A 25,893-nucleotide genomic window follows, 5' to 3' on the forward strand; every position below is an offset into this window, starting at 1 on the left:
ACACACACACACACACACACACACACACACACTCTTATTGTCACTCCCGCACCGTTGACTCATTGTCAGCCCCTCTGCAGAAGACCTCACATTCATGTGATAGCGTGCACATTAAAGACTTTTCTCATGAACAGAAGCGGCCGTGTTTGCAAAGTTGTAATATCTGCATTCACAGCAAAGTCGAGGGTGACTTTGGTGTTTTTATTTCTGTGCACATATTTGTGTAAAAAAACAAAATATTGAGTCCACACATTGAGAGATCAAAAAAAAAAGGATGCCGGCACGGTGCCAATCTGAGCGAGAGGAGAAGCGTGACGTGGCTCCGCTCTTCAGCTCGGGTTACGATGCACAGCGAGCCCGTCATCTCCACCCCGATCAATGTCAGCTCCACTGACGGGCAGGAGGCTAAAAATATCTCTCAATCACACACGCCGTCGTCATGATTGAGCCCCAGAGTGTATTTACATAGTGTGTGTGTGTGTGTGTGGGAAGCAGAGAGGTGCAGTAAATGCACCGAACGACTGACAGCAGGTACATGGAGCCGCTGTTTAAAAATAATAAATGTATATGGCTGATGGAATTGAGTAAAACCTGCTCGTATATACATAGAAACTCCATAAAGGGAGGCAGTGTTGCAGCTATAAACCAGTTCATCGATGATTGACAGAGAAATAATGAAGCGATTCACCGCTTGAGTCATTTCTCAAGCAAAACAAATAATATTCTTTGGTTCTGTTCAAGTTTAATGGGATAAAAAAAAAGCATCTTTGGTCAAAATAATCTATTTGTGGACGATATCTTGGACTCAAAGATGTAGCAGCAGGTAGTCTTAACAATTCTTTTGACATTTTAAAGACCACAATAATTCATTTATTAAAAAACATACAAGGAGAAGTGTGAGAACTGTGCATTGGAGCTCCTGATATGAAATGTAAATGAGCCAATATTTCATTTCTTCAACGCTGAGTGTCAACGTGACACACTGTTAAATACTGAAATTCATTTTCAGCTGGAAATGTCGGCGCCCACAGCCCTTCTTGTCACGTCGCTTAATTCTAGCACTGTACATTTTAAGTATTTCAAACTTCTGCAACTTGATACTTCTATTTTACTACACTTCAAAAGGGGAACAACTATTTTGTAACAGCTGTAGTTACAAGTTATAGTTACAAATACAATGTAATTATATAATATAATAAACAACATTCTGCATGATGAGTTACTCAGTTTGCTTTCAAATAAATGAACTGTTATTAACTATATGTACTTTTACTTCAGTGACTCTTAGTTTTGCTGTAATTGAATTAAAAAGGTCTGATTTCTTTCTACCGCCGTTGTGTGAGTTATTTAAATGGATCCCTGGCATTTGCTTTTATCTTGGTCATTACCCGTGCAGACTTGGTAATATATACCACGCTCAAAAATGGATTGATTCAAAAGGCGAGCTTGTTTGTTATATAATAGTCCCCACGTTTTAGTGCATGCATAACTTAACTCACAATAAAGGGAAGTGAGGTCACACAAGCATGAAGATGTTTGTTCGCCACAGTTTTGAATAACAAAGATTGCTTTTTTTTTACCTCTGCACTTCTGCTAACGTTAGTATCAGTGATCAGATCAGTGGAGTAGTAAAATGTAGTTTTACCGCCTCGTGGATCTATGACTCATGTTGCAGTTTAAATACGTGACTGTCCAAAACGCCATCATTTTTAACCTATTACACATCTGTGTAAAATTGTGATGAATAACATTTGAATTCTTGAGTTATAGAGAAAGATATTGTGAGGTCACAGTGAACTTTGACCACAGAAATATAATATTTTCACGTTTTGAAATGTGAAGAAATTAGCCCGAGGCCTTTCTGAGACGTCGAGGTTCATATGATGTGATATCATACGAGACAACATGATATTTTCTCTGTCGGTGGTCTCCTCTCCTGTGTCATTTAGATATTTGGCGACCAGCTGTTCCATTCTATTGCACTCTACTCGACTCTATTATCACACCTGCACTGATAGGAGGGGTGATAATGAACACAAAGACACACCGACTCACACAAATCATGTGCACCTCAATGGTGCTTCACTCCCACACAACATCCTCTCTTTGGTTACACCGCCCACTCACTGCGAGGATGATACCACACACACACACACACGCGCACACACACACACACAACGCCCACTCTTTCCAATGATATTGCAGATTGAGGGTGGAGGGGACAGAGGTAGAGATAGAAATGGTGAAAGCTGTGTGCACATATTGCTTCAAGGCAACTGCTCTTTTGGAGAATTGCAACTGCTAAATCCCAAAGCAAAAAACACACACACACACTAACACCAACACACACACACGCACACTCAGATCTGTCACAAAAATAGAACTGAACGCTCTCCAACGGTTCGACCCTTGGGCCAAAACAAAACAATTCCTCTGAACAAAAAACATTGTGTGCCAGAGAAGAAGTGCGCCCTCCGTTCCTCCCTCCAACCAGAACCCCCCCGGGCCTTTTCATCCAAACCCCAAATCATGACATCATCCGTTCAGCTGAGTGCATACTGTACTGATTCACGAGGGAAGACAGGTTGCATGAGCTGATCAGCTTTGCAGAGGGACTGCTGGACCTGAGGCAGGTTCTTATACTTCCAATGATGGTGTTTTACATAATGCTCATGAAATAATACACGATACGACCTTCAAATGTTACGTAGAAGTATTATCAGTAGAATAGATGTAAAGTAACTAAATTAATTATTTATCAGGACTTTGGGCCAAGCAAAAACCTCTCCAGTCAAACGATACCTGACCCCTTCTACATATAATACAATAACTTAATTGTGTGTTTTCAACCCCAACACTTCCTGTCACATGTCTCTAAACGCCTTTCTGCCCGGCCTGCTTGCTTGTTGATGTTTTCTGTGCACCCCTCCTCCACCCCCACTGTCCCGGTACCGGAAAAAAGCGTCGGTAGCTTTTCCCCACACATCATCCTGATCTTTCACTCATATTTAATAAAACTGGTGTCGTCCCAGTTGCTGCAGATGTTCCCTGCCTGTGTCCCTCACAAACCCTCCTCTTCATCTTCCTCCTCCTCCTCCTCCTCCTCCTCCTCCTCCTCCTCTGCCCTCTTGGTGGCCCCGTGTGCTGATCTCAAGCTGACTCTAGTGGAGCTGGCCCGCTGCCGTTGCGCCTTCATTATTTATTAGTGTACATTAAATATCCATGAGCAGCACACACACACTAACAGTTTAATGCTTAGGTTACTGTGGAGGTAAGCAGCCATGTAGTGGGCCTAAGTCTACCTGTAACACCGGCTGAGCATTAAGTTACTCTACAGGCTGCCGTTGGCGCCTCAGGGCTCCTCCTCAGCCAACAGGGAGCTTCTGGTTTCACTGTCAGCTTAGTTAGACTGCGGACGCTCAATTAGGCTCCTGAACAATAAAGCGACTTATTCACTAATCAAGTGCTTTACTGTTCATCTTGTTTCTGCAGATAATCTCTCCTTCCTCTGTAAGTGTGGGCTTCGTGTGGCTGCCGTGCGAGTGTCAACATGTTTCTCACGTTATCCCAAAAGCAATGATTTTTTTCCCCCTAGAAAAAAACGTGCCGCTGCACGCAGAGTCGCCTCCGTCGACCACATGATGTTCTCTCCGCAGATGGGTCTCGATATACATTGTGTACTATGACAGTGAAAAGGTCAAATCTATACTGATTAGTTTTGGACCGTAATAAATCACCAGATCCTCCCTCAATTGATTCAACATCAAGAGCCCTTGCTCCGCTTTTGTTGTTTGCTAGTCACTGTACATACTTATATACACTTCATATACACTGCACATACTTAGCTTTTTTTTTTTTTGCGCCCTGCTGTTTTGTTGTAATATATATTGAGTATTTTTCATTGCTTGCTACTGTGACGAACACATTTCCCCTTGGGGATGAATAAATTATACATCTATCTATCTATCTGTGGACCAACTGGGCTTTGGGAAATTATAATAAGCATTTTTGTTTTGCCATTTTCTCAAACAATCGATTCATCAAGAATATAATAATCGGAATAATCTACAACGAAAACCACCGTTAGCTGCAGCGCAAGTGACTTGACTCCCAGACTGAGTTGAGGATGTGCAGGTCTTGACCCAACAACCCTTCTGCATGACATCATCTGCTGCAGGCCAAAGCACCACGTGCAGTATTGGAAACTATAGTGGAGCTTCCCCTCACCCCAACCCGGGGCCACGCCTTCATGAAGACGTCTTCAAGGCCCCAACAACGGGGCTCTGTCCCCACAGCGTGAGTAATATCCGCCCACACAGCCGCTACCAGGAGAAACGTGTCGTCAGCTGCAGCTCTTTGAAGTGTCCCACGTCGCCCCGATCCCTCCCCCCACCTGTCACATGACATCGTTACGCAACGGCCGCTTGTCAATCAATAGCATTCCTCCCACCGAGCTTTCTGCGTGTCAATACCGCGAGCGGAGCGGCGCCCAAACAGCCGCCGCCTGCGCATCACCGCACAGTCACCAAGATGACAAGACATCTTTTGTTTCACTCCTGAACTGAAACAAGCAACAGTTGATGTTTTCTCGAGGCGGCATTTGCATCCTGCTGGAGTCTTTCCTCACAACTCAGCATCCAACACAAATTAATTGGGGGAGCGACCGAGCAAATGTCGCCGCTTCACCAAACACTAGCAGCTCCGCAGGCCGAACCCTCGCGCTTTTTCAGATAAACGGAACGACGATGATTGACTATTCTGAAAAGCTTATCTTTATTTGCTTCTTTTGCACCCGCCTCCCTTTCATTTCCTGTCCTCTCCCCCACTCGTCTCTCTTTCACTCGACCATCTTTTGCTCCTCTCCCCCTCATCCCCCCGCCATCTTTGCACCGGTATATTCCGTTTCATGAAATGTTGGCAGAACGCGGGTGTACACAGCCGTTTCCTCTAATGAGCTGCCAGTGTGTGTGTGTTTGTGTGTGTGTGTGTGTGTGTGTGTGTGTGTGAGAGAGACGCAGCGACACGCTGTACAGTGATGTCCCAGATTTAGACACCGTTAGATTCAGTGGACAGGTTCAAGCTCTCCAGTTAGTCATATTAATCCATCTGTAGCTGTAGTAGTACTTTGTGCATCACTCACACAAGCGCAGTGTTTCCTGGTTTAATGCCGGCTGCAACGGACCGGCAATCAGAGATTGTCTGCATGATAAAAAACATGAAATGTGTCATGTACATCATGATATATTCCCTCTGTCTGCTTCTATTTTGTTCATATCGATGCATCAACGTCTCCACCTCAGCAGAGCATTTTTGCAATATATCAAACTTCTTTTAACCCTTTAAGGCCTAGCCCTAACCTTAACCATAACCCCTAATCCTATTTATTGTTTGAGTTGTGTTTAGAGGTTGTACATCGGGATTATACATTATTGTAGCCCTGATTTTTATGTTTAATTTAAACCTAACATATTTGTTTTTTTGGGGGGGAGGGATTTATACCATGATTTTTTCTTGATTTTCCTGATATAAAAGGGTCCCCCAATTGGGGGACGCTAGGGCTTAACAGGCTACATGATATTTTCTGCGTCTGTTGGAGGCACACGTGCACACTGCAGTATTTCCACATCTTTATCCAACATTTGAGTTGAATCCTCTTCGTCCAGCGTTTCTCTATTAATTCACCGTGAGCCGTTATCACTAGATGGCACTGAGATCGTCCCACTGGCATCACTACTAAACTGCTCCATCGGGCCTCGTCCTGGCAGAGCCAGACTTCTTGTTTCTGTTTCTAGCTCCTCCTCCCGTCTCAGGGGAGAGGAAACGTCCCGACGAGTGAAAGACTCAAAGGAGAAGCCGACGCCACCGGAGGAAGACGAGAAGGAGGGCGAGATGATGAAGAAGAGAAGGCAAGAGGAAGAAAGTCAATAATCTGAACAAAACAAAACACGCCATTCACCTTGTGTGTGTGTGCATGTGTGTGTACGTCCCTGCAAGGGCTTATATAAGGGGGCTGAACAGCCTACGCCAATGTATAAATACCCAGAATGCCGCTGGTGAAGCAGGGAGAAGGGTCAGGGAGTTAGTCAGCACACCCATATCACTCCTCCTGTTTCTCTCTCTCCCTTCTATCAATCAATCCATCCCCTCTTCTCCTCCTCCAGATGCTTCCAGAACGTCTCACGTCGCTACAGTGTTTCTATTCATGGGAGAAGAAAACCACGGAGGATTTAACTCGGCAGGTTGACCTTTGACCTCTGCTTGGTGGTGATCGTAACGCCGTAAGAAGCAACAGTGTGGACCAATCAAAAGGTCTTTTTTTTTAATTGCACTGATCTGGTTTTCAAAGCTTTGTTGCTTTGTTTGTTTTTTCTTTTCTGAGTCGCACAACGCAGCATGACACGCCTGTTTGACAGGATATCATATTCCAGGTGTATTCCAGGTATTCCTCAAAATCATCTGCTTATTTTTGTACTTTGTATTCAAGCGCCTTTTACTTTTCCAGGCGTAGTTCTCGTGTCATGAGCCAAACTTTCCATAAATCCAAAACCTCCCGTGTGCATTTCCTGAGCCGATCAATATTTCCTCCGAATCGGCTGAAGCTGTTCAGTGATGGATCTCAGTCTAGATACCCGGAGCCCTGTGATGAGAGGATGCACGCTTTCTAAAAAGAGTCTCGGTTTACGGAGCGTGTTATCGACCTCGACTCTACTATCTCACGCACAATTAGACATAAAACCAGGAGACGCTCCGTCTGTCTGGCTGAAACACGCCGTTCGATTTCAGCGTCTGAGCGTCTGAGCCAACGCTGAGAGACAATTCTGGCACAAGACAAGTTTACGTGGTCGAGCTTCCACCTCCACCCTGATGTATATCTCTCTCTCATTCACTCCATCTCTCTCTCTCTACCATTTACTCCATCTCTCTCTCATTCACTCCATCTCTCTCTCTCATTCACTCCATCTCTCTCTCTCATTCACTCCATCTCTCTCTCTCATTCACTCCATCTCTCTCTCTCATTCACTCCATCTCTCTCTCTCTACCATTTACTCCATCTCTCTCTCATTCACTCCATCTCTCTCTCTACCATTTACTTCATCTCTCTCTCATTCACTCCATCTCTCTCTCTCTACCATTTACTCCATCTCTCTCTCTACCATTTACTCCATCTCTCTCTCATTCACTCCATCTCTCTCTCTCTACCATTTACTTCATATCTCTCTCTCTCATTCACTTAATCTCTCTCTCTTTCACTCCATCTCTCTCTCTCATTCACTCCATCTATCTCTCTCTCATTCACTCCATCTCTCTCTCCATCTCATTCACTACATCTCTCTCTCTCATTCACTCCATCTCTCTCTCCATCTCATTCACTACATCTCTCTCTCTCATTCACTCCATCTCTCTCTCTCATTTACTCCATCTCTCTCTCTCATTCACTCCATCTCTCTCTCTCATTTACTCCATCTCTCTCTCTCATTCACTCCATCTCTCTCTCTCATTCACTCCATCTCTCTCTCTCATTCACTCCATCTGTCTCTCTCTCATTTACTCCATCTCTCTCTCTCATTTACTCCATCTGTCTCTCTCTCATTCACTCCATCTCTCTCTCTCATTTACTCCATCTGTCTCTCTCTCATTCACTCCATCTCTCTCTCTCATTCACTCCATATCTCTCTCCATCTCATTCACTCCATCTCTCTCTCCATATCATTCACTCCATCTCTCTCCATCTCATTCACTCCATCTCTCTCTCCATCTCATTCACTCCATCTCTCTCTCCATCTCTCTCCATCTCATTCACTCCATCTCTCTCCATCTCATTCACTCCATCTCTCTCTCCATCTCTCTCCATCTCATTCACTCCATCTCTCTCCATCTCATTCACTCCATCTCTCTCTCTCATTCACTCCATCTCTCTCTCTCATTCACTCCATCTCTCTCTCCATCTCATTCACTCCATCTCTCTCTCCATATCATTCACTCCATCTCTCTCTCCATCTCATTCACTCCATCTCTCTCTCCATATCATTCACTCCATCTCTCTCTCCATCTCATTCACTCCATCTCTCTCTCCATCTCATTCACTCCATCTCTCTCTCCATATCATTCACTCCATCTCTCTCTCCATCTCATTCACTCCATCTCTCTCCATCTCATTCACTCCATCTCTCTCTCATTCACTCCATCTCTCTCTCCATATCATTCACTCCATCTCTCTCTCCATCTCATTCACTCCATCTCTCTCTCCATATCATTCACTCCATCTCTCTCTCCATCTCATTCACTCCATCTCTCTCCATCTCATTCACTCCATCTCTCTCTCATTCACTCCATCTCTCTCTCCATATCATTCACTCCATCTCTCTCTCTCCATCTCATTCACTCCATCTCTCTCTCCATCTCATTCACTCCATCTCTCTCTCCATATCATTCACTCCATCTCTCTCTCCATCTCATTCACTCCATCTCTCTCCATATCATTCACTCCATCTCTCTCCATCTCATTCACTCCATCTCTCTCTCCATCTCATTCACTCCATCTCTCTCTCTCTCATTCACTCCATCTCTCTCTCCATATCATTCTCTCCATATCATTCACTCCATATCTCGCTCTCTCGCTATCATTCACTCCATCTCTCTCTCTTTTTTGTCTCTCTCTCTCTCTCTCTCCAGACGGATATATCTGATCCGTCTGTCTCTGTTTGATGTCACTTTTGATTTCTCTCCGTCTCTCTCTCTCTCTCCATCTCTCTCTCTCTCGCTCCTCGTACTCCAGCTCTGTCTGTCGATCTTAATTTCTTCGCACTTGTTCTTTTCTGTCTCCGTCGGCTTGATTCACACTCGCACAGTTGTAAACTCCCAGACTGCACTGCGGCGCGGATGCTCAGGAATCAAACCTGCAACCTCAGCTAAACATCATCACCTTTAATGACGGTTAAATAAAAGCAAATATTACGTTTTTCAAAGGATATTAAAATCGACTGACTTACGGCTCACGTGACTTTTTCCACGGGACCCGAACAGCGGTCTCCTGTGTTCCTTTAACAACTACATTCTCTGAACTATCGACGCATTTCATTTCAATTGTTAAATCTACAGGACTACTTGTACAGAAAGAAATAAGAGAGGAGGGGTGTGTGTGTGTGTGTGTGTGTGTGTGTGTGTGTGTGTGTGTGTGTGTGTGTGTGTGTGTGTGTGTGTGTGTAGGGCCCTTAGTTTCCTCTCATATCAGAAGTACATCTACCTCCACAATATGACCTGACACACACACACACACACACACACACACACACACACACACACACACACACACACACACACACACACACACACACACACACAGTACATCAACTCCCTCACTGCCACTTTCTCTCTCTTAACTCCCCCACGAACAATACCTGCTGTTTTGGTCCAGACAGCAAGACAAATAACAGAAGAAAAAGATGTGTGACTGTAACATGTTTGACTGTTGGCTGCATTTAATTTGCTGAAGAGAATAATCGCCATCCTCATCATGCAGTTTTATCTAATCTGCTGATGTACTCATTAATTCAGAGAGAGAGAGAGAGAGAGAGAGAGGTGGCATGAAGAGGATGAGTGAGCGAGAGTGGGAGAGAGAGGGCAGCGGGGTGAGAGTGAAGAGCTGCAGATATTGACGAGGGAGTCGATGAGACTAACAGGTTTCAATACCAAATGATGAACTAAATACAAGTTGTAAAGATGCTAGCGTCCATTAAATGGAAATACCACAAGTCTGATAATGTGACTGTCATTTTTTTTAGGAAAGATACCGTCACATTGGACATGTTCAACATAATAATGGATCTGAGTCTGTGTCTCTGTATGACTTTGACTGGAGGCTTTGAATGAGAAACAGAAATATGAAGCTACTACTGTGGGTTTGTCCCACAATGAGATCCATCAGCAACAATAGTCCTCTTTGTGGAAGCTTCCACTGCTGCGCTCATCTAAACAGCGATTGTGTGCCATTTCTTAAAAAATCCTCTGGCGCATCGTAAGTGATGCATTATGGGCCGCGAGGAGACTGCATTCCATTCAGTGCCTTCATCCAAAGTGCTTTCCCTTCTCTAATTCTTTCACACACACACACACACACACACACACACACACACACACACACACACACACACACACACACACACACACACACACACACGGCAGTGAGCTCCATGTGAAACGCTCAGTGAAACCATGTGAAGGGATTTTACACAGAATATCCAAAGCCCGACTTTTATAAAGATATCTTGATGATTGATTAATTGATGACATCCCGAAAGGATTAATGTAGCATTTAGCTTTTAGTGCACGTGAGCGTGAGCGTGCCCCGACCAATGGCATCGTCGGAAAAGAAGGTAGAACCCGCCCTCCGGTTCTCCCTCTGGGCAAGATTATATATATATATGTATGTATATATATATTTATGTGTTATGGTCGGTGGCTGTGTGTGTGTGTGTGTGTGTGTGTGTGTGTGTGTGTGTGTGTGTGTGTGTGTGTGTGTGTGTGTGTGTGTGTGTGTGTTGTGATTCTGAATCGGAGATTGTGTGTGTTAGGAGAGGGGAAAAAACACATGTAAACAAAGAACGCAAGAGTATGTGTGTGTGTGTGTGTGTGTGTGTGTGTGTGTGTGTGTGTGTGTGTGTGTGTGTGTGTGTGTGTGTGTGTGTGAGGGCAAGGCAAGGCATCGTCTACAAAAACTCGCTCAATGTTTGGCAACAGACCAGTGCTGCCTGTTATCTTCTTTACATGGACGCACACACGCACACACACACACACACACACACACACACACACACACACACACACACACACACACACACACACACACACACACACACACAGTCTGTACTTCTGTCTTTCTAAAACATAAGCGGTGCAGCAGGAAGAACACTGTTGTGGTGTTATGCAGGTGAAGCCATTAATCTATGAGGAATAAACGAGGGATAATGAGAGAAGACGCCGTGGGTGGGCGATATTCAACACGCTCTCCGACAGCGAGAACGTCTCAAACTCAACAATACCCTGACAAACGGGGAACAATAAAAAGGGAAACTAACGAGGAGGTGAGCCGGGTCGAGTGGGAGAGACGACAGGCGACAGATGAGAGAGAGAAAGCCAGAAGGGAGAGTGACTTAGAGCAGGAAGTCAAACACAAAGATGGAGGGAGCCACAGAAAGAGAAAAGAGGTCCGGGATCACCGCACTTCTGTCGGCTCGTGTCCCTGTTGCTAGGTTACCGTCTACAGATGAACGGGTTAAAGCATCTCAGGAGCAACAGTGACACAGTTAGCTGGTCGCCATCAGACAACACACACACACACACACACACACACACACACACACACACACACACACACACACACACACACACGGCAAATACGCAAATAGTTTTCCCCCATGATTTAGATTTCTGGTACAGTATAAGATCTGCTCGAACAGACACACACACACCATAGAGACACACACCACATAGAGACACACACCACATAGAGACACACACCACAAACAGACACACACCACATACAGACACACACACCACATAGAGACACACACCACATAGAGACACACACCACAAACAGACACACACCACATAGAGACACACACCACATAGAGACACACACCACAAACAGACACACACCACATACAGACACACACACCACATAGAAACAAACCACATACAGACACACACACACACACCACATAGAAACAAACCACATACAGACACACACACCACATAGAAACAAACCACATACAGACACACACACACACCACATACAGACCCACACAACACATACAGACACACACCACATAGAGGCACACACCACATACACACACACACACACAGAGACCCACACCACATATAGACACACACCACACATAGAGACCCACACCACATACACACACACACATAGAGACCCACACCACACACACACACACACATAGAGACCCACACCACATAGACACATACCACATACACACACACACATAGAGACCCACACCACATACAGACACACACCACATAGAGACACACACACACCACATACAGACACACACCACATACACACACACACACACACAAACCGCATACCCACACACACACCACATACATACACAAACCACATACAGACCCACACACACACATAGAGACACACACCACATACAGACACACACCACACACACACACAGACACACACCACATACAGACACACACACAGACACACACCACACACACACACACACACACACACACACACACACACACACACACACACCCACACACACATAGAGACACACACCACATACAGACCTACACACACATGCAAACACACACCACATACACACACACCCACACACACACCACACACACACACACACACACACACACACACACATAGAGACACACACCACATACAGACCTACACACACATGCAAACACACACCACATACACACACACCCACACACACATACAGACACACACCACATACACACACACCCACACACACATAGAGACACACACCACATAGAGACACACAACCCGCACACACACACACACACACACACACACACACACACACACACACACACACACACACACACACACACACACACGTACGTTGAACTTGTTAAAAACCTGACGGTTGCAGCTGGGTGCAGTTTATAGTTATTATATTTAACGGTTCATGTGAAAGCGGAGGCTCATTACTGTACAGATGTGTGTGACTGTGTATTCATATTTTATTCATATTTTATCTCCTCCTTTTGGTTTTATTTCAGATTTTTAGTCCGTGGAACTTTTGTCCACCCAGAAACTGACTGACCTATTTTTTTTTTTTAAATCATCCAATAAATTATATCACTGTCCATTTTCAAACCCACGACGACGGCGCGTTAGTGATCCAGGTGGGCGCCCCCACCTACACGCCGTGACTCACGTTTTGGGACATTTTAGCTCGTCTCGTCATCCCGAGTGCGGCCGATCGGGTTCAGTCCGCAGATCGGCCGCCATTGCAAACAAATACAGAGCGGGGTCAGAGGTCGTGGTGCAGCGATCACGGAGGAGACAAGTGGAAGGGAGAGTGAATCATTAAAGAGCGAACCAGCGGACGGGCAGATGTTGTTGTGGATGAGAGCGATGTGGGAGGACCGGAGTTAAAATCACACCTTTGGCTTCTGCAGCTCGCTGTAATTGCGCCGCTGATTCGCACAAAGCATGATAACAATGCTCAATATGAAATAGGTAATGGTGTTGAAAATCACATTGACCTGTGAAAGGTGTCACAAACTAATTTTGCTCATGTTTGTACAGTATGTTCATGAGAAAAAATGTTTAATAGATATTTATATATATTATGAATTATATCTAAAGTCACTATCAGGGGTCAACCAACATAGTATATATATATATTTATTTTTTTACACTTTGTGATACCAAATTCTTTGGAAAACCAAAGACTTGTTAACTTTAAATCTGACAAATGACAACTGAAACTGGGCTACAATCGAGATTGGCCTCCAGGAACGATGGAAAGAGAGAATATATATAGTATTTAGATAAGATAAGATAAGAATATCCTTTATTAGTCCTGCGGAAATTTATGGGATTACAGCAGCAGAGGGTAAAGTGCAATGAGAGAGATAGTAAAAATGAAACAAGATTAAATCAAGTAATATAAATAAGCAATAAAAAAACCTGTAATAAAAAAAAACAGTAAAGAATCCACAGTAACTGAGATATTATATATAGACAGAATAACTGTGATTGCACAGTGTGTTTATATTGCACAGGTGTTGAGTGTTTTGCGGCCTCAGCAGAATTTGCAGGATTGCAAAGAGGTCGCTTGTCAGGAAAATAATAAAATACTGCCTCGCGTTGCAGTTCCATGTCCGTCCAAAATTGTCATCATTAGCATATCAATTCTGATAGGCTGTGGCCACAGTGACCTTCGACCAGCACATTCTAAAATCAGGTCGTCCGTGAGCCTGTTTGCTGCACAATTTGAGGAAGTTTAATGAGATCTCGCAATCACCAGCATGAACCGGGCCAGATGGACACATGCAGCCTGCGGCGAGACAATAAAAAGACTCTTTTTTTTAAGGTTTGTCTGGTAAACAGAGCTTTAGAGCTCCAGGCAGGATGTTGTGTGTAATAAACGGGAACATTAAATTGTGTTCCTCCTCCTGGTTTCTTTCAAACTCTCTGACAGCACGTTCTACTGGTGGGTTCTACTGGTGGGTTCTACTGGTGGTGCTGGTCCAGACGTTCGTCTTCCCACTTCATGTTCTACATGGAGCCGTCATCAGGTCAAAAAGGTTCATCTGTCCAGTACAAAAAAAAGCTATTTTCAACTGCTCTTTCTGCCTTTGTTTGTCGGCCGTGACGCCAGACGGGCTCGACCCACATCGGCCGTCTGATCCGACCCAATATGTCTCCGAGGTGTCACCGTGGCAACGGGTGTACTATCGCAGCAAATGTCAGCAGCGAGGACAACCGAGCCCCGGAGGAGGAGGAGGTCTGTCAATCTGTAACTGGAAGTGAGTTCAGGCAGGCGCACGCACACACACACACACACACACACACACGCACACACACACACACACACACACACACACCCTCTGAGTGATCAGTCTTCAGATGTGTGAAAGTATCAGATCAAAAAGGAGCTCGCCCTCACTGACAAGTAAAATTAGACTTTGTCACACACACACACACACACACACACACACACACACACAGACCTGTAGAATGAACACACACAGATGCATCAGATGGTCACTGATGGCTGACTTTTCTATGCACAGTGAGTATACCTGAGTATACCCTTCAGCTCACATCACACACACACACACACACACACACACACACACACACACACACACACACACACACACACACACACACACACACACACACACACACACACACACACACACACACACACACACACCAAAACCGAGAAGAGGAAGGAGTTCAGGGAGGAAACGTACTCAGAGTGTTAGAAAAGCACAAAGTCATAATAGACATGCGTGTGTAGTTCAAACTGAAAATATGAACGTTTCATTTGATCAAATCATTTTTGCCGTACGATGCCACTTCTGGACTTCCTCTTCTCACAGTGTGGCCTGTCGTGTCATTCAGCGACGGTTTAAAAACATTTAAAATAAATTCCACCGAAACCGACACAGCGGCATCTCCTCCACTTTTAAATAAATAAGCAGAAATAGCCTAAAACACATGATTCATATCACGCTGTGGGCCGTGAGCTCGAGACGTTTAGGATGCAAGTGTGTTGTGTCTGAAAGGCACCAGGGGAACGAAGGAAAAATCAATGCACTATAATGCCGCAATATTTTCGGCCCCATCAATAAGGCGGCCGAGGCTCACCATGAGAGTTGCAGCGGCCTGGCATGAAAGACCGCACAGTGGTGTTATATAACAGGAACTCATGGAAATGCTGGGAATAAAGTCCTTAAAAAGCTGTTTGGGGCGAGGTCAGCGCTCCACTGAGAAGAAATAATAAAGAACAGAACGCCTGGACAGCATCCTGGAAGGTTGGAGAGGATTCTCATTGAAGCAGGTCGCTGAAAGCAAACACCAGAACCTGATAAATACCTCCACAACCAGTGGACTACCAACGTCCTCCTCAGGATGGATTGGAACCACTTTGGTCATGTCCTCTGGAGCAACCGGAAGGTCATCATTTCCATTTGTTCTAGTGACTAAATAACTAAAATAAGAATAAAATAGTGACATTTTTTCAGCCTCAGCTGCGCTTTGTGTTCAGTACTTTGCACACTGCACACTAAACCTGCTCAAATCTAATGCCGTGCCAAAACTGAGGGTCTCAAAACAATACTCTGTTTTTCACACCTTCACGCCGTGTGTTTTCGACAACAACCAGAGAGCAACGACCACCTCAGGACATGTTTCCACTGCAGCTTTTACAGAATCTTTTCACATCGCTGTGGTCAACCTGTGATTTCCTGAGAAAGATGCAGGCGTGCTAGTCAATGTCTTTTTGGAAAATGACGCTCGTCATATTTTACCACAAGAATACTAGAGATTACTCACCAGCCAAACTCACAATAAACAATCATGGCTGCCACAGAACTGAGACATGCATCCTGTAAAGGCTGCCCGGAGACAAATTATGAGCAACCGACTGTTTCTTAATTGGATATTTTGAGTTTAAATCTAGAAATAATCTCTAAAATGTTTGTTTTTTTCATAATAAAACGCTTCAATTGTCAGATCGCCGATGCAGTATGCATTTATTTCATATAGCAGAAGAAAGCTTATTATTATCAGAATATCGAGAGACCTTCGGCCTCTTGAACCGCACCGTGTCACATCTTCATTCTCCGATCAGAACCTTCTGTTATCTCAATAAACACCTCTGTCGGGCCCTGATGCTTTTTAATCCTTTCCTCTTTTCCTGGCACTTTTCAATGTTCTCCCTTCACACCTACATACTCAGCCCTCCCTCCTCCTCCTCCTCCATCCCCCTCTCCACTCCCCCATCCATCCATCCATCCATCCATCTCGCCATCCCATTTAGTAGTACTCTCAATGGAACACTTGGGCTATTTATAAAAGCATCAAAGCCCACAGCTTCCAACACTTGGCCACGAGAGAGAGAGAAGGGGAGAGGGGGAGATGGAGAGAGTGAGGTGGAGGGAGGAATGGTGGTGGAAGGAGGAGAGAAGGGGGAACGAAGAAGAACATGGAGGGAGAAACATTGAGAAAGACGGACCAATGAAGGGCAAGAGGCGGGGGCAGAAAGATGGGGAGAAGGTGAGGAAGAGGGAGAAAGGATGGAGGGAGAGGAGGTGGAAAGACTGGATGACAAAATCAGATGTTTTTATCTCTTCCGCTTTACTTCAGCATCTCAGTCACACACCTCAACATCAGTTGTGTGTGTGTGTGTGTGTGTGTGTGCCGGGCTTTTCTGCGTTTCATGTTCTCCTGCATGAATACCCCTTTTGTTTGTGTGCATGCATTTGTGTAATCTGTTTGTGTGTGCATGCATGCGTATACGTGCATGTATATTTGTATGAGTGTGTATGTGTGTGTGTGTGTGTGTAGGAGGCGGCTTTTGGATCCGGAGACCTCCCACCCACACAGGTCGGGGTTGAAGAAGCACCTGAGCTGCGTTCGCCAGCGCCGACAGACACAGATGCTTTGCAAGCGTTCACTAACTCACTTGAACCCCGAACGAGCTCATGAAAAAGGCAGAGAGCGCTTCGTGCACGACCAGAGGAACCGTGGGCACGGCGCCCGGCGGTAGTTGAGGGTTACGGGTGAATGCCATGAGACACCCAATTAAGCCAAAACACAAAAGACGCCACGAGTCAAAAGGGAAGCTTGAACACAACTCGAAGAGAGCCCATAGATGCAGCAAACAACACCTCTATGGGCTTCTTTTAGGTGCAATCTATACTCCATACCTACAACATATCTCTCTCTCTCTCTCTTCTTCCTTGTCCATTATCTCCTCTGCCTGGCAGAGAAATCTCACCCACCACCTCTCTGCTCGAGTGTCATTCCAGCATACCTTTCTCATTCATTTGCAACCATCTGCCTTGTTTAATTTATTCCTTTCTTTTTATATATATATATATATGTATATGTAACTGTCCTCTGCCTGCAGGAACAAATCACTTGAGCTTTGTGCGGGCCTCTTGAACATGATCAAAATCTTCCAAATCAAACGTCCTAGAGCCGTTCGTCTCGATGGCATCGTCGCCACCAGCACAGTGCGTGTAGGAGACCTCGTATGAAAGGATTATATTTAGGGACGCTGAACAGAATTGGATTGAATACATTATGGAGAATTTACAGAGCGTGCATCTCGTCTATTTCTGCCCTTTTTCCTCAAATCCTCCATCAACTTCCCCCCTCTCTCTCTCTCTCTCTCTCTCTCTCTCTCTCTCTCTCTCTCTCTCTCTCTCTCCGGTATTCTCTTGCGTTCCACCGTGCTGCATGTTCCATGTACAGTATGTTTTCACATTACTTCACGTGACAGTACAAGACCGCACTTTTGTGCCGTCGCTCTCTGAGGACATGTAACATGCTTTTCATCCTTCTGCTTCTCCCAGCGCCCGCTATGAGCTGCTTTCACTGGGAACTTTCAAGGAAATCACATGTAATCCTCCTCTCCTTCCTACGTCCTTCCCACTCACTTCCTCCCCCTCTTTTTTCTCTCCCTCTATGAATTCCACCCCCACTTCATCGTGCTGGACTTCTCCCTCCTCATCTCCGCATTCCTTCTTGTCCATACTTTCCTGCATGCAGATTGTTTTCTCCGTCTGATTTCCGCCCTCGAGATCGCTAAAAAGGAATAATTTGTCCATTATCTCAATTCTGAGAGGAGACAGTGGAGGACACCAGACAAGCCTGAAACCCAACTCATTACTAACACACTCATTTCGGAACGCGTGCATGAACACACACAAACAAAACCAATCACGTGGAAGCATTAGAGCCCACGAGTCTCTGCACAAACAGCCATTAAGGAAATAAGAGCTCACCAGCTCATTAAAATCGAGCATTAAAACACGTGTTTAGAGTTGCAACGATACGCTGCTACCTCCCTTTGACGTTTTCTTTTTTTTATAATATATGAAAACAAAAACAGCAGAATCCCACTAACTAGCAATGATGTATACACGTATACACAATATGCAAAACGTAGTAATGAAGCGATGCGTTCATTTTCAGCACTAAAAAAAAATCATCTAAAAGTCACATCCTAGTTCTTCAGTGGTTTGGAGTCTGTGGTCAGCTTTTAATTCATGGGCGTTGCAATAGGTCTGATAGCTTCTGGGCATAGTGGTGCTCTACTGTCCATGTTCTCTCAGGAGCAGATTATTGATTGGCGTGTAATGGAAAGTGCTGAAATCAAACACGACAATTTAATGTCTATGCTAGTTCAGGAAGGAAAGATAAGTAATATGCATGAGCTGCCAACTCTCTACACAGCACCTCATCATTTCTGGGGAGACACACGACCACAAGTGTCTCAATTTGACCTTTCACCGAGAGACGTGACATCACGCAGGCCATGAACGCGCCTTCTCTCACGCTCTGTTTGCTTTGTTAATATAATACAAATATGTAAACCAGATCTAAACGAGACGAACGCATCACATCGAACACACACACACACACACACACACATACACACACACGCAAACGTCCTCCGTTTAGTTGTGTGAAAACTATGCGACTGTCAAACAAACATGACCATGTCGACCCAGGAGGCAAAGCACACCCTGTGCGTGTGTGTGTGTGTGTGTGTGTGTGTGTGTGTATGTGTGTCCCCTTTCGGCCGAATGAGAAAATAAAAAGGTGGTTATTCAATTATGTGACAGTAAACACCTGATGCCCGGCATTTCTTCTTTTCCCTTTTCAAACATCTGAGCGACCTTGAAGAAGCCTTGAATAAAACGAAAATGATGCCCTTGGGAAAGAAGATGCAGCAGCAACAACAACACCAAAAAAACACCAGTTTTTATTTTTCCCATGTGTGTGTTTACTTTCTGCACTTTCTTTCCTTTTTTTTTTTTTATTTCACAAAACCAAAAGGACCGTGGAAAAAAGAAGTTCTTTCATTTATTGCACCCACACCTGATGAAAGGTGCCCAAACACACACACACACACACACACACACACACACACACACTGGGCGCCCCAACACCTGCAACCACACCCCTTCCTCTCCAGAGGCGCTTCCTGCAGAGCCACTGACCCGTTACATGTACACGTGGGCCAATTACCAGCGAACCCACTGCTGTGCCGAGCGGCACCGTCTCCATCACACAGCATGTAGACACGGTCGCGTCTGAATATTTCACTGTTGCTAGGAGACGTGAAAATCCTTGAACGCATGCAGTTGGCCGTTAATACGAGTGGAAAGAGACATAGACTTCAGGCAAATTGATTTTTTTTTAAACACACACACACAAAAAGCTCAAAGCACCACAGGGTTTTTTTTTGTTTTTTGTCGACTGGATATGTTTCTCTGATAGCTTATGTCATTTCCTGTGGCAACGCCCACCAAGACGACGCTGGGTCTGTCTCTGCTGTACAGTTAAGGAGACGGTGGATGGAAGATGGAGAGGGGGGGAGAAAGGAAAGGAAAGGAAAGGAAAGGAAAGGAAAGCAGGCCAAGGTTTCTTCATCAGCGAGGACGCGTCTAATGGCATCGATTACTGCAGAGCCTGTGAGTTTCATCAGTCCTTTCCTGAGTAGACGGAACCAGCGACAGCCGCAGACTCAAAGTGGCTTCATCGTTTCAGGAAGTGAACGCCGCATCGCCGCTGATGAACGCATCCAAAGTGAGCACACTTTAACCTCAAGCTTCAGTTTCATTTTGAGCTTTGTGACGGAGCGTTTCCTCGTCTCTCAAAGTGACCAACAGGCCTTTATAAAGAAAAAGAAAAAGAAAAGATGGAAATAACAGAATAACTGATGGATGATTTAAAAATCAGGCTTCCTCTGACATGTAAGCCACGACATTCGGGATGGAACAGAGCCTTCATCAATGTGAACACCTGTGCTTTTTCCTACTTTTGGATTATATAGCGGCGTGTTGTGCTGACTCACTTCCTTCCACATCCTTGGTCAAAATCCAACTATCAATACCTTAAAACTACGCCTACAGTTTGCTCTACTATGAATAAAGCACCAAAGTCCTGCCTCCACTTCCAGACTTGCCACCTTTCCCACACAGACTTGCTCCACTGATCTTTAATGCCTCTATTCTTACGGAAAGCTAAATCCACGGCTGCACTTATCGTCGGCTGCAGAATAAGTTCCTGGTGTCCAACACTTATCTCACATATATGTATATAATATGTATATTCTTTCTTCTCATTGGTGTTAGTTTTCTCCCAGACTTTCTGACATTGTTTGCATCAAATCTCATGGAGTTGCAGGACTATTTTAAACGGCAATGCTTTCAATGAATTGCACAGTGGGGCTGACTGGCCTGTCAAGCTAGTGACGTTCAATGAGTCAAGATTTGATCCTTGTAAATTGTGTCCATTAAAACCCACCTAAAACTAACACAATAAACAATGCATGTTTTTATGATATAATCTTTTTATTCTGACGTGTGACTTTTGCATCAGAACTTGCAGAACTCGACGAACAGAGGAAAGGAGATAAATGAGTCACTAGAGAGGGTGAAGGGAAGTAAGCAAAAGGAAACAAATGTAGGAGACGGGGAGCGGAGAGGTGGAGAGAAAGGAAAGGAAGCAGGTCGTGGAAGGAAACGACAAAGGGGAGAGGAGACTAAGAGCAAGGAGAGTGATGACGATTGAATGAGAGACAGAAAAAGAGGAATGAGAAACAGAAAGTGGCGACGACAGAGTTCACCGCCAGTCATTAAAGTCTGGGCAAAGCAAACATAAATATGTTATCACGCCACAGAAAAGTGTGGCATCAACCACCCAGCCAAATGTGAGTATATATATATATATATATATATATATATATATATACACGTCAGGCCCAACGGCGGGGAAACACTTCCTGGATTCTTTAACGGCCACCTGGATCTGTGCCAGATGGCCTGCGCCCCACTGCTAGCTAGCAGAGCTGTGTAGGCTGAGGTGAAGTGAGCGTTGTAAGTGATGTTTCCTAGTTTGTATACAGTGTTGGGGGAGGGGTCACGCTGAGGAAGGCTCCAGGGCCCCATCAAGGCCGTGATGACAGGCCTGAACCAACAAACTCCACAAGTCAGGACCATATAGTTCACAGTCTTTTCAACAATTATATGCTAACATGTGTAGAGCACAAATCTCAGATTTGACTTCACAGGTGAGAGTGTGTGTGTGTGTGTGTGTGTGTGTGTGTGTGTGTGTGTGTGTGTGTGTGTGTGTGTGTGTGTGTGTGTGTGTGTTTGATCCACCTACCATTACACTGGAATCCCTGCTTGCCAAAACCCCTGCAGAGAAAAACATACACAGAAAACAGGTTGAACAATGTACAGGCACAGACGTGTGTACGCACACACACTACTCTCCCTCACGCGCACACGCACACACACGCAAACACACACACACACAGAAGAAACTCGGAAAAGGAATTTGAAACTCTCTCTTTTTCTCTCTCTCTCTCTCCGCCTCAAGACATTTGCGTAGAAGTGAATGTCAAATACTATCTGCCATGTGTGTGCAGCACTAAAGATTTCCATCCAAAGGAGGATAGATTAAACACACACACACACACACACACACACTGAAGTATGCAAGCACCGAGGATTGGATTATTGTATGAACAGTAGAGTGTGTACTGAGGTCAAGGCATACTGTTCTGTTAGGCAGGGCTGCCCCAGGGCAGACGGGTCAACCACACCTAGATCATGGATTGGGCAATGCTGCTTCATACTGCATGCACACACACACACACACACACACATACATACACACTCAGTCCTGCTCATTTCCATATTGTGGCTACAAATAAATCATCTCTAAAAGGGTGTTAATCACTCATTGTTCTTGGCATTATGCTTATTGACCCAGATACATGGATTGATAGACAGTTTTAAACAGGTCGAGCAATTAGGTTGCACAGTGTTCCTGTTTAGTATACAAGCAGAGACCATGCCGTCACACACACACACACACATACACATACACACACACTCACACACTCACACACACACACACAGTGTGTCTTCTAGGTCAAATCATTTAGCCATTCACAAATTAAAAAGCCCACCACAGGAGTTAAATAATGCCCATTTTGGGAATAGTGCACAGCACAGATAATAATAAACGGGACAAATTAGGCCAACCTAAAGCCGGAAACTCATTTAATAACCCCGAGCCAAGACACCTTCTGGGAAACCCTGGTGGGTTGCATGGTGGCGAGTCTGCACAGGTGATTTAGAGGAGAGGAAGAGGAGGAGGAGGAGGAGGGCTGAACTCCTGTCAGGGTTCGACCCATCTGAGACCCTTTCTGTGACAGCAGGTTGGCAGCAGCTCCCTGCCTGTGTTTCCTTGTTGCTCAGCCTCTGCCAGTTCCTCTGCCAGTTCCTCTGCCAGTTCCTCTGCCAGTTCCTCTGCCAGTTCCCACATCCTCTCCCGGTCTTCCCCACCTCACACTTATAGCACCAACAAGTGCCTGAATGAGGCTGAAATCAATGTTTATTCTGAGTTATCTGTGCAACCGGTGCAGCCCTCCCACTTTCTTCAGTCCTGCTGGAACTTAATGATGTAACACTATCAAACACTATACAGCCATTTTGTCTTTTTTCACATCAATATGCCTCATCTCTCTCCACTTTTCTCATTTAAACCAGAATTAAACTCAGTTTGTTTTGGGGTTTTCTGACGTCCACACTTAAATAGCCTATTTAAATAAATAAAAAACACAATTATCCCCCCACATTTTTCTCTTTCTTTTTCAGTACAACCCCAACAGGCTGCTTTGCATTAACCCCATGTCAAAGTGCCCCCCGCTCCTCACCAGATGAAGTCGGTGCAGTGGCTGCAGAAGGTGGGCTGCTTGAAGAAGCGCGCGATGAATTTGTGGTCCTTCACCTCGAACACGTTCTTCTGGCGGAGGGCTCCCTGGCGCGCGAAGCCCCGCATGGGCTCCTCGCGGGCTCCGTCCTCCCCGTCGCTGTTGGCCGCCGCAGAGTCTGCCATTCTCCGGCTGTGCAGCGGTCTCTCTCTCTCTCTCTCGGTACCTGAACCACCGCGGGCTGTCGGCGCCTTTACGCGGCTGCACGGGTCGCTTCTCGCGCGCTGTTCCGAGCGGAGGAGCAGAGGAGCCGCGGCGAGGCGAGGCGAGGCGAGGCGAGCTGTCCCGAGTTTGTTTGGGTTCTTGTTGTTGTGATCTTGTGCCTCAGTTCAGTAGACGAGCTTCCCCCGGCGCTCCTCTCGCTCCGCTTCCTCCTTTTCCTCTGAGCGCACAGAGCCGGTGACTACCAGAGAGAGAGAGAGAGAGAGAGAGAGAGAGAGAGAGAGAGAGAGAGAGAGAGAGAGAGAGAGAGAGAGAGAGAGAGAGAGAGAGAGAGAGAGAGCTTCCTTGTCTTTTAACAAATTTACTGTAATCTTGTTATTGTAATGCTTTGTCAATATTGTCTTTTGTTACATTCATGCCAATAAAGCTCATTGAATTGAATTGAGAGAAAGAGAGAGCTAGAGAGAGAAAGAGAGAGCTAGAGAGAGAGAGAGAGAGCTTCAACCTCCTCTCTTTTCCCTGACATTTAAATATTACTTGGGGACTTTTGACTATAAAAGCCCATTTATCTCTCGCCCTCACTCTAAGTGCAGCTTACTGTAATAGTTCATGGAAGACTTTGAAGGAGCTATCCAGCGTTCTCCAAGCTGATCGGCTGCTTTTGCCCATCAGATATTTGAACTGGAGTATGAAATCTGATTTTATATTGTGTGTGATCTGAAGATCATGCGTTTTGATGGATGTCTGCAGGGGTTTTATTTGGGAGTCGGCAATGCGGATGAAATCTTCTAGTCTGATGTTATACTGCGATACTGATGGGCTTTACATTGGGGCATATACATTTAGAAAATCAATGTTTTTGCATTAAAAAATGAGTATCATCCTGTAATATCCATTTACTTCATCACATTGTAACCTCCTAGAAATGATAGGATCACATTTTTTATTTTAAATTAAATCACAAATCTTAAAGAATACTGACCCATGGACAATAAATGGTTATTGTTGTTACTGTTGTTCTTTTTTTAAATGCAATTCCAATGCAATGTGATGGGGAACAAAGTCTTAAAATGAAGTCTAAAGCCTCCAGCTGGTTCTTTAGCTGATCGGTTATCTTTTGGGTATGAACTTACCTCTGTGCTTCCATCGTACTGAAAGGAGAGGATCTTGGGAAGATATACCACTTATTTTGTGGGTAATTATAGCTGGATTTAAAAATTATAGGACTGCAGATTTTGTCCCAATCCCCTCCCATCGCTTTAGGAAAGGGAGCTCTTTGCAGCTATTGGACAAACAATTACAACAATTAGCCTTTCAGCTTACACAATACATGCCAGTGTTTTATTGAGATATGCTTAAAAAATTGTAAAACTATCATTATAAATGTGATTTCTAAGAGACAGGATCGTGTAAAAATCCAGTATTTCCATGTCGCACTTCTCATAGATTTGTATAATTTGGTCAAACTCTCGATGCTAAAGTATTAGATGCCTTATGACAACATGTATATGTATATGTCATCATATTATCCAACACCTCTCTATATGCACTATGTTCCATTTTTTTTTATGATTCACTGGAGCGAGCTATGCAAATATCTGTGGAACAGCAGAATAAACATCATTTCCTAAATCAGAAATGTGCAGCCAACAGTAAACACAGAGGGATGACGTTCAATATTTGAAAATTGAAGTGCTCGTTTCCAAAAAAAGGAGACTTCTCCCATTTGGGGAAGGAGGGAAAACACAGTCTTTAAGCCTGAGTGCTGGCATTGAAAGCGAGCACAGTTGCTGCGTTATGACTCATCTTAAGACTTTTGCTTTCAAAGGGATTTTTTGGAGGATCATCGTCTGCCATTGTTGGACGAATTCCATGTCACGCAAAGTTTTTTTTCAAGATGCATTTAATGTAGAAAAATTATACGGCCTGCTTGAATCATTTGATCTGAGAGTGTGATGCTGGATAGAAAGAACCAAGAATCCTCTTTGTCACCACCTGCATCTCTCAGTACAGTGAATGTAGAGCGACGAGGTCTACACAGGCGTCACATACATAGAGCAACACATTCAAAACAAGAGGTATTGATCTTTAAGGCTGCAGCGTCTCATGTTAGGACGGGGACACCCAACTGGTCCGCGCTCACATGGTGGCAGCCGGCTGGCAGTGGATGACCTAG

General features: G+C 44.8%; 1 protein-coding gene across 1 annotated transcript in view; it reads right to left on the bottom strand.

Annotated features, from left to right (window-relative positions):
- LOC306749814 (protein kinase C beta type-like) overlaps positions 1-23,680 on the bottom strand; it is a gene marked incomplete at both ends in the record, with an annotated part of 69,918 nt that extends 46,238 nt beyond the window's left edge. The window contains 2 exons of the mRNA XM_079233146.1: positions 21,938-21,969; positions 23,499-23,680. Coding sequence (XP_079089272.1) covers positions 21,938-21,969; positions 23,499-23,680 — 214 coding nt within the window. The remainder of the gene's footprint in view (positions 1-21,937; positions 21,970-23,498) is intronic.
- Positions 23,681-25,893: the final 2,213 nt, after the last annotated feature.

Source organism: Taurulus bubalis (assembly GCF_910589615.1).
Source record: "Taurulus bubalis genome assembly, chromosome: 17".
Taxonomy (NCBI): Eukaryota; Metazoa; Chordata; class Actinopteri; order Perciformes; family Cottidae; genus Taurulus; species Taurulus bubalis.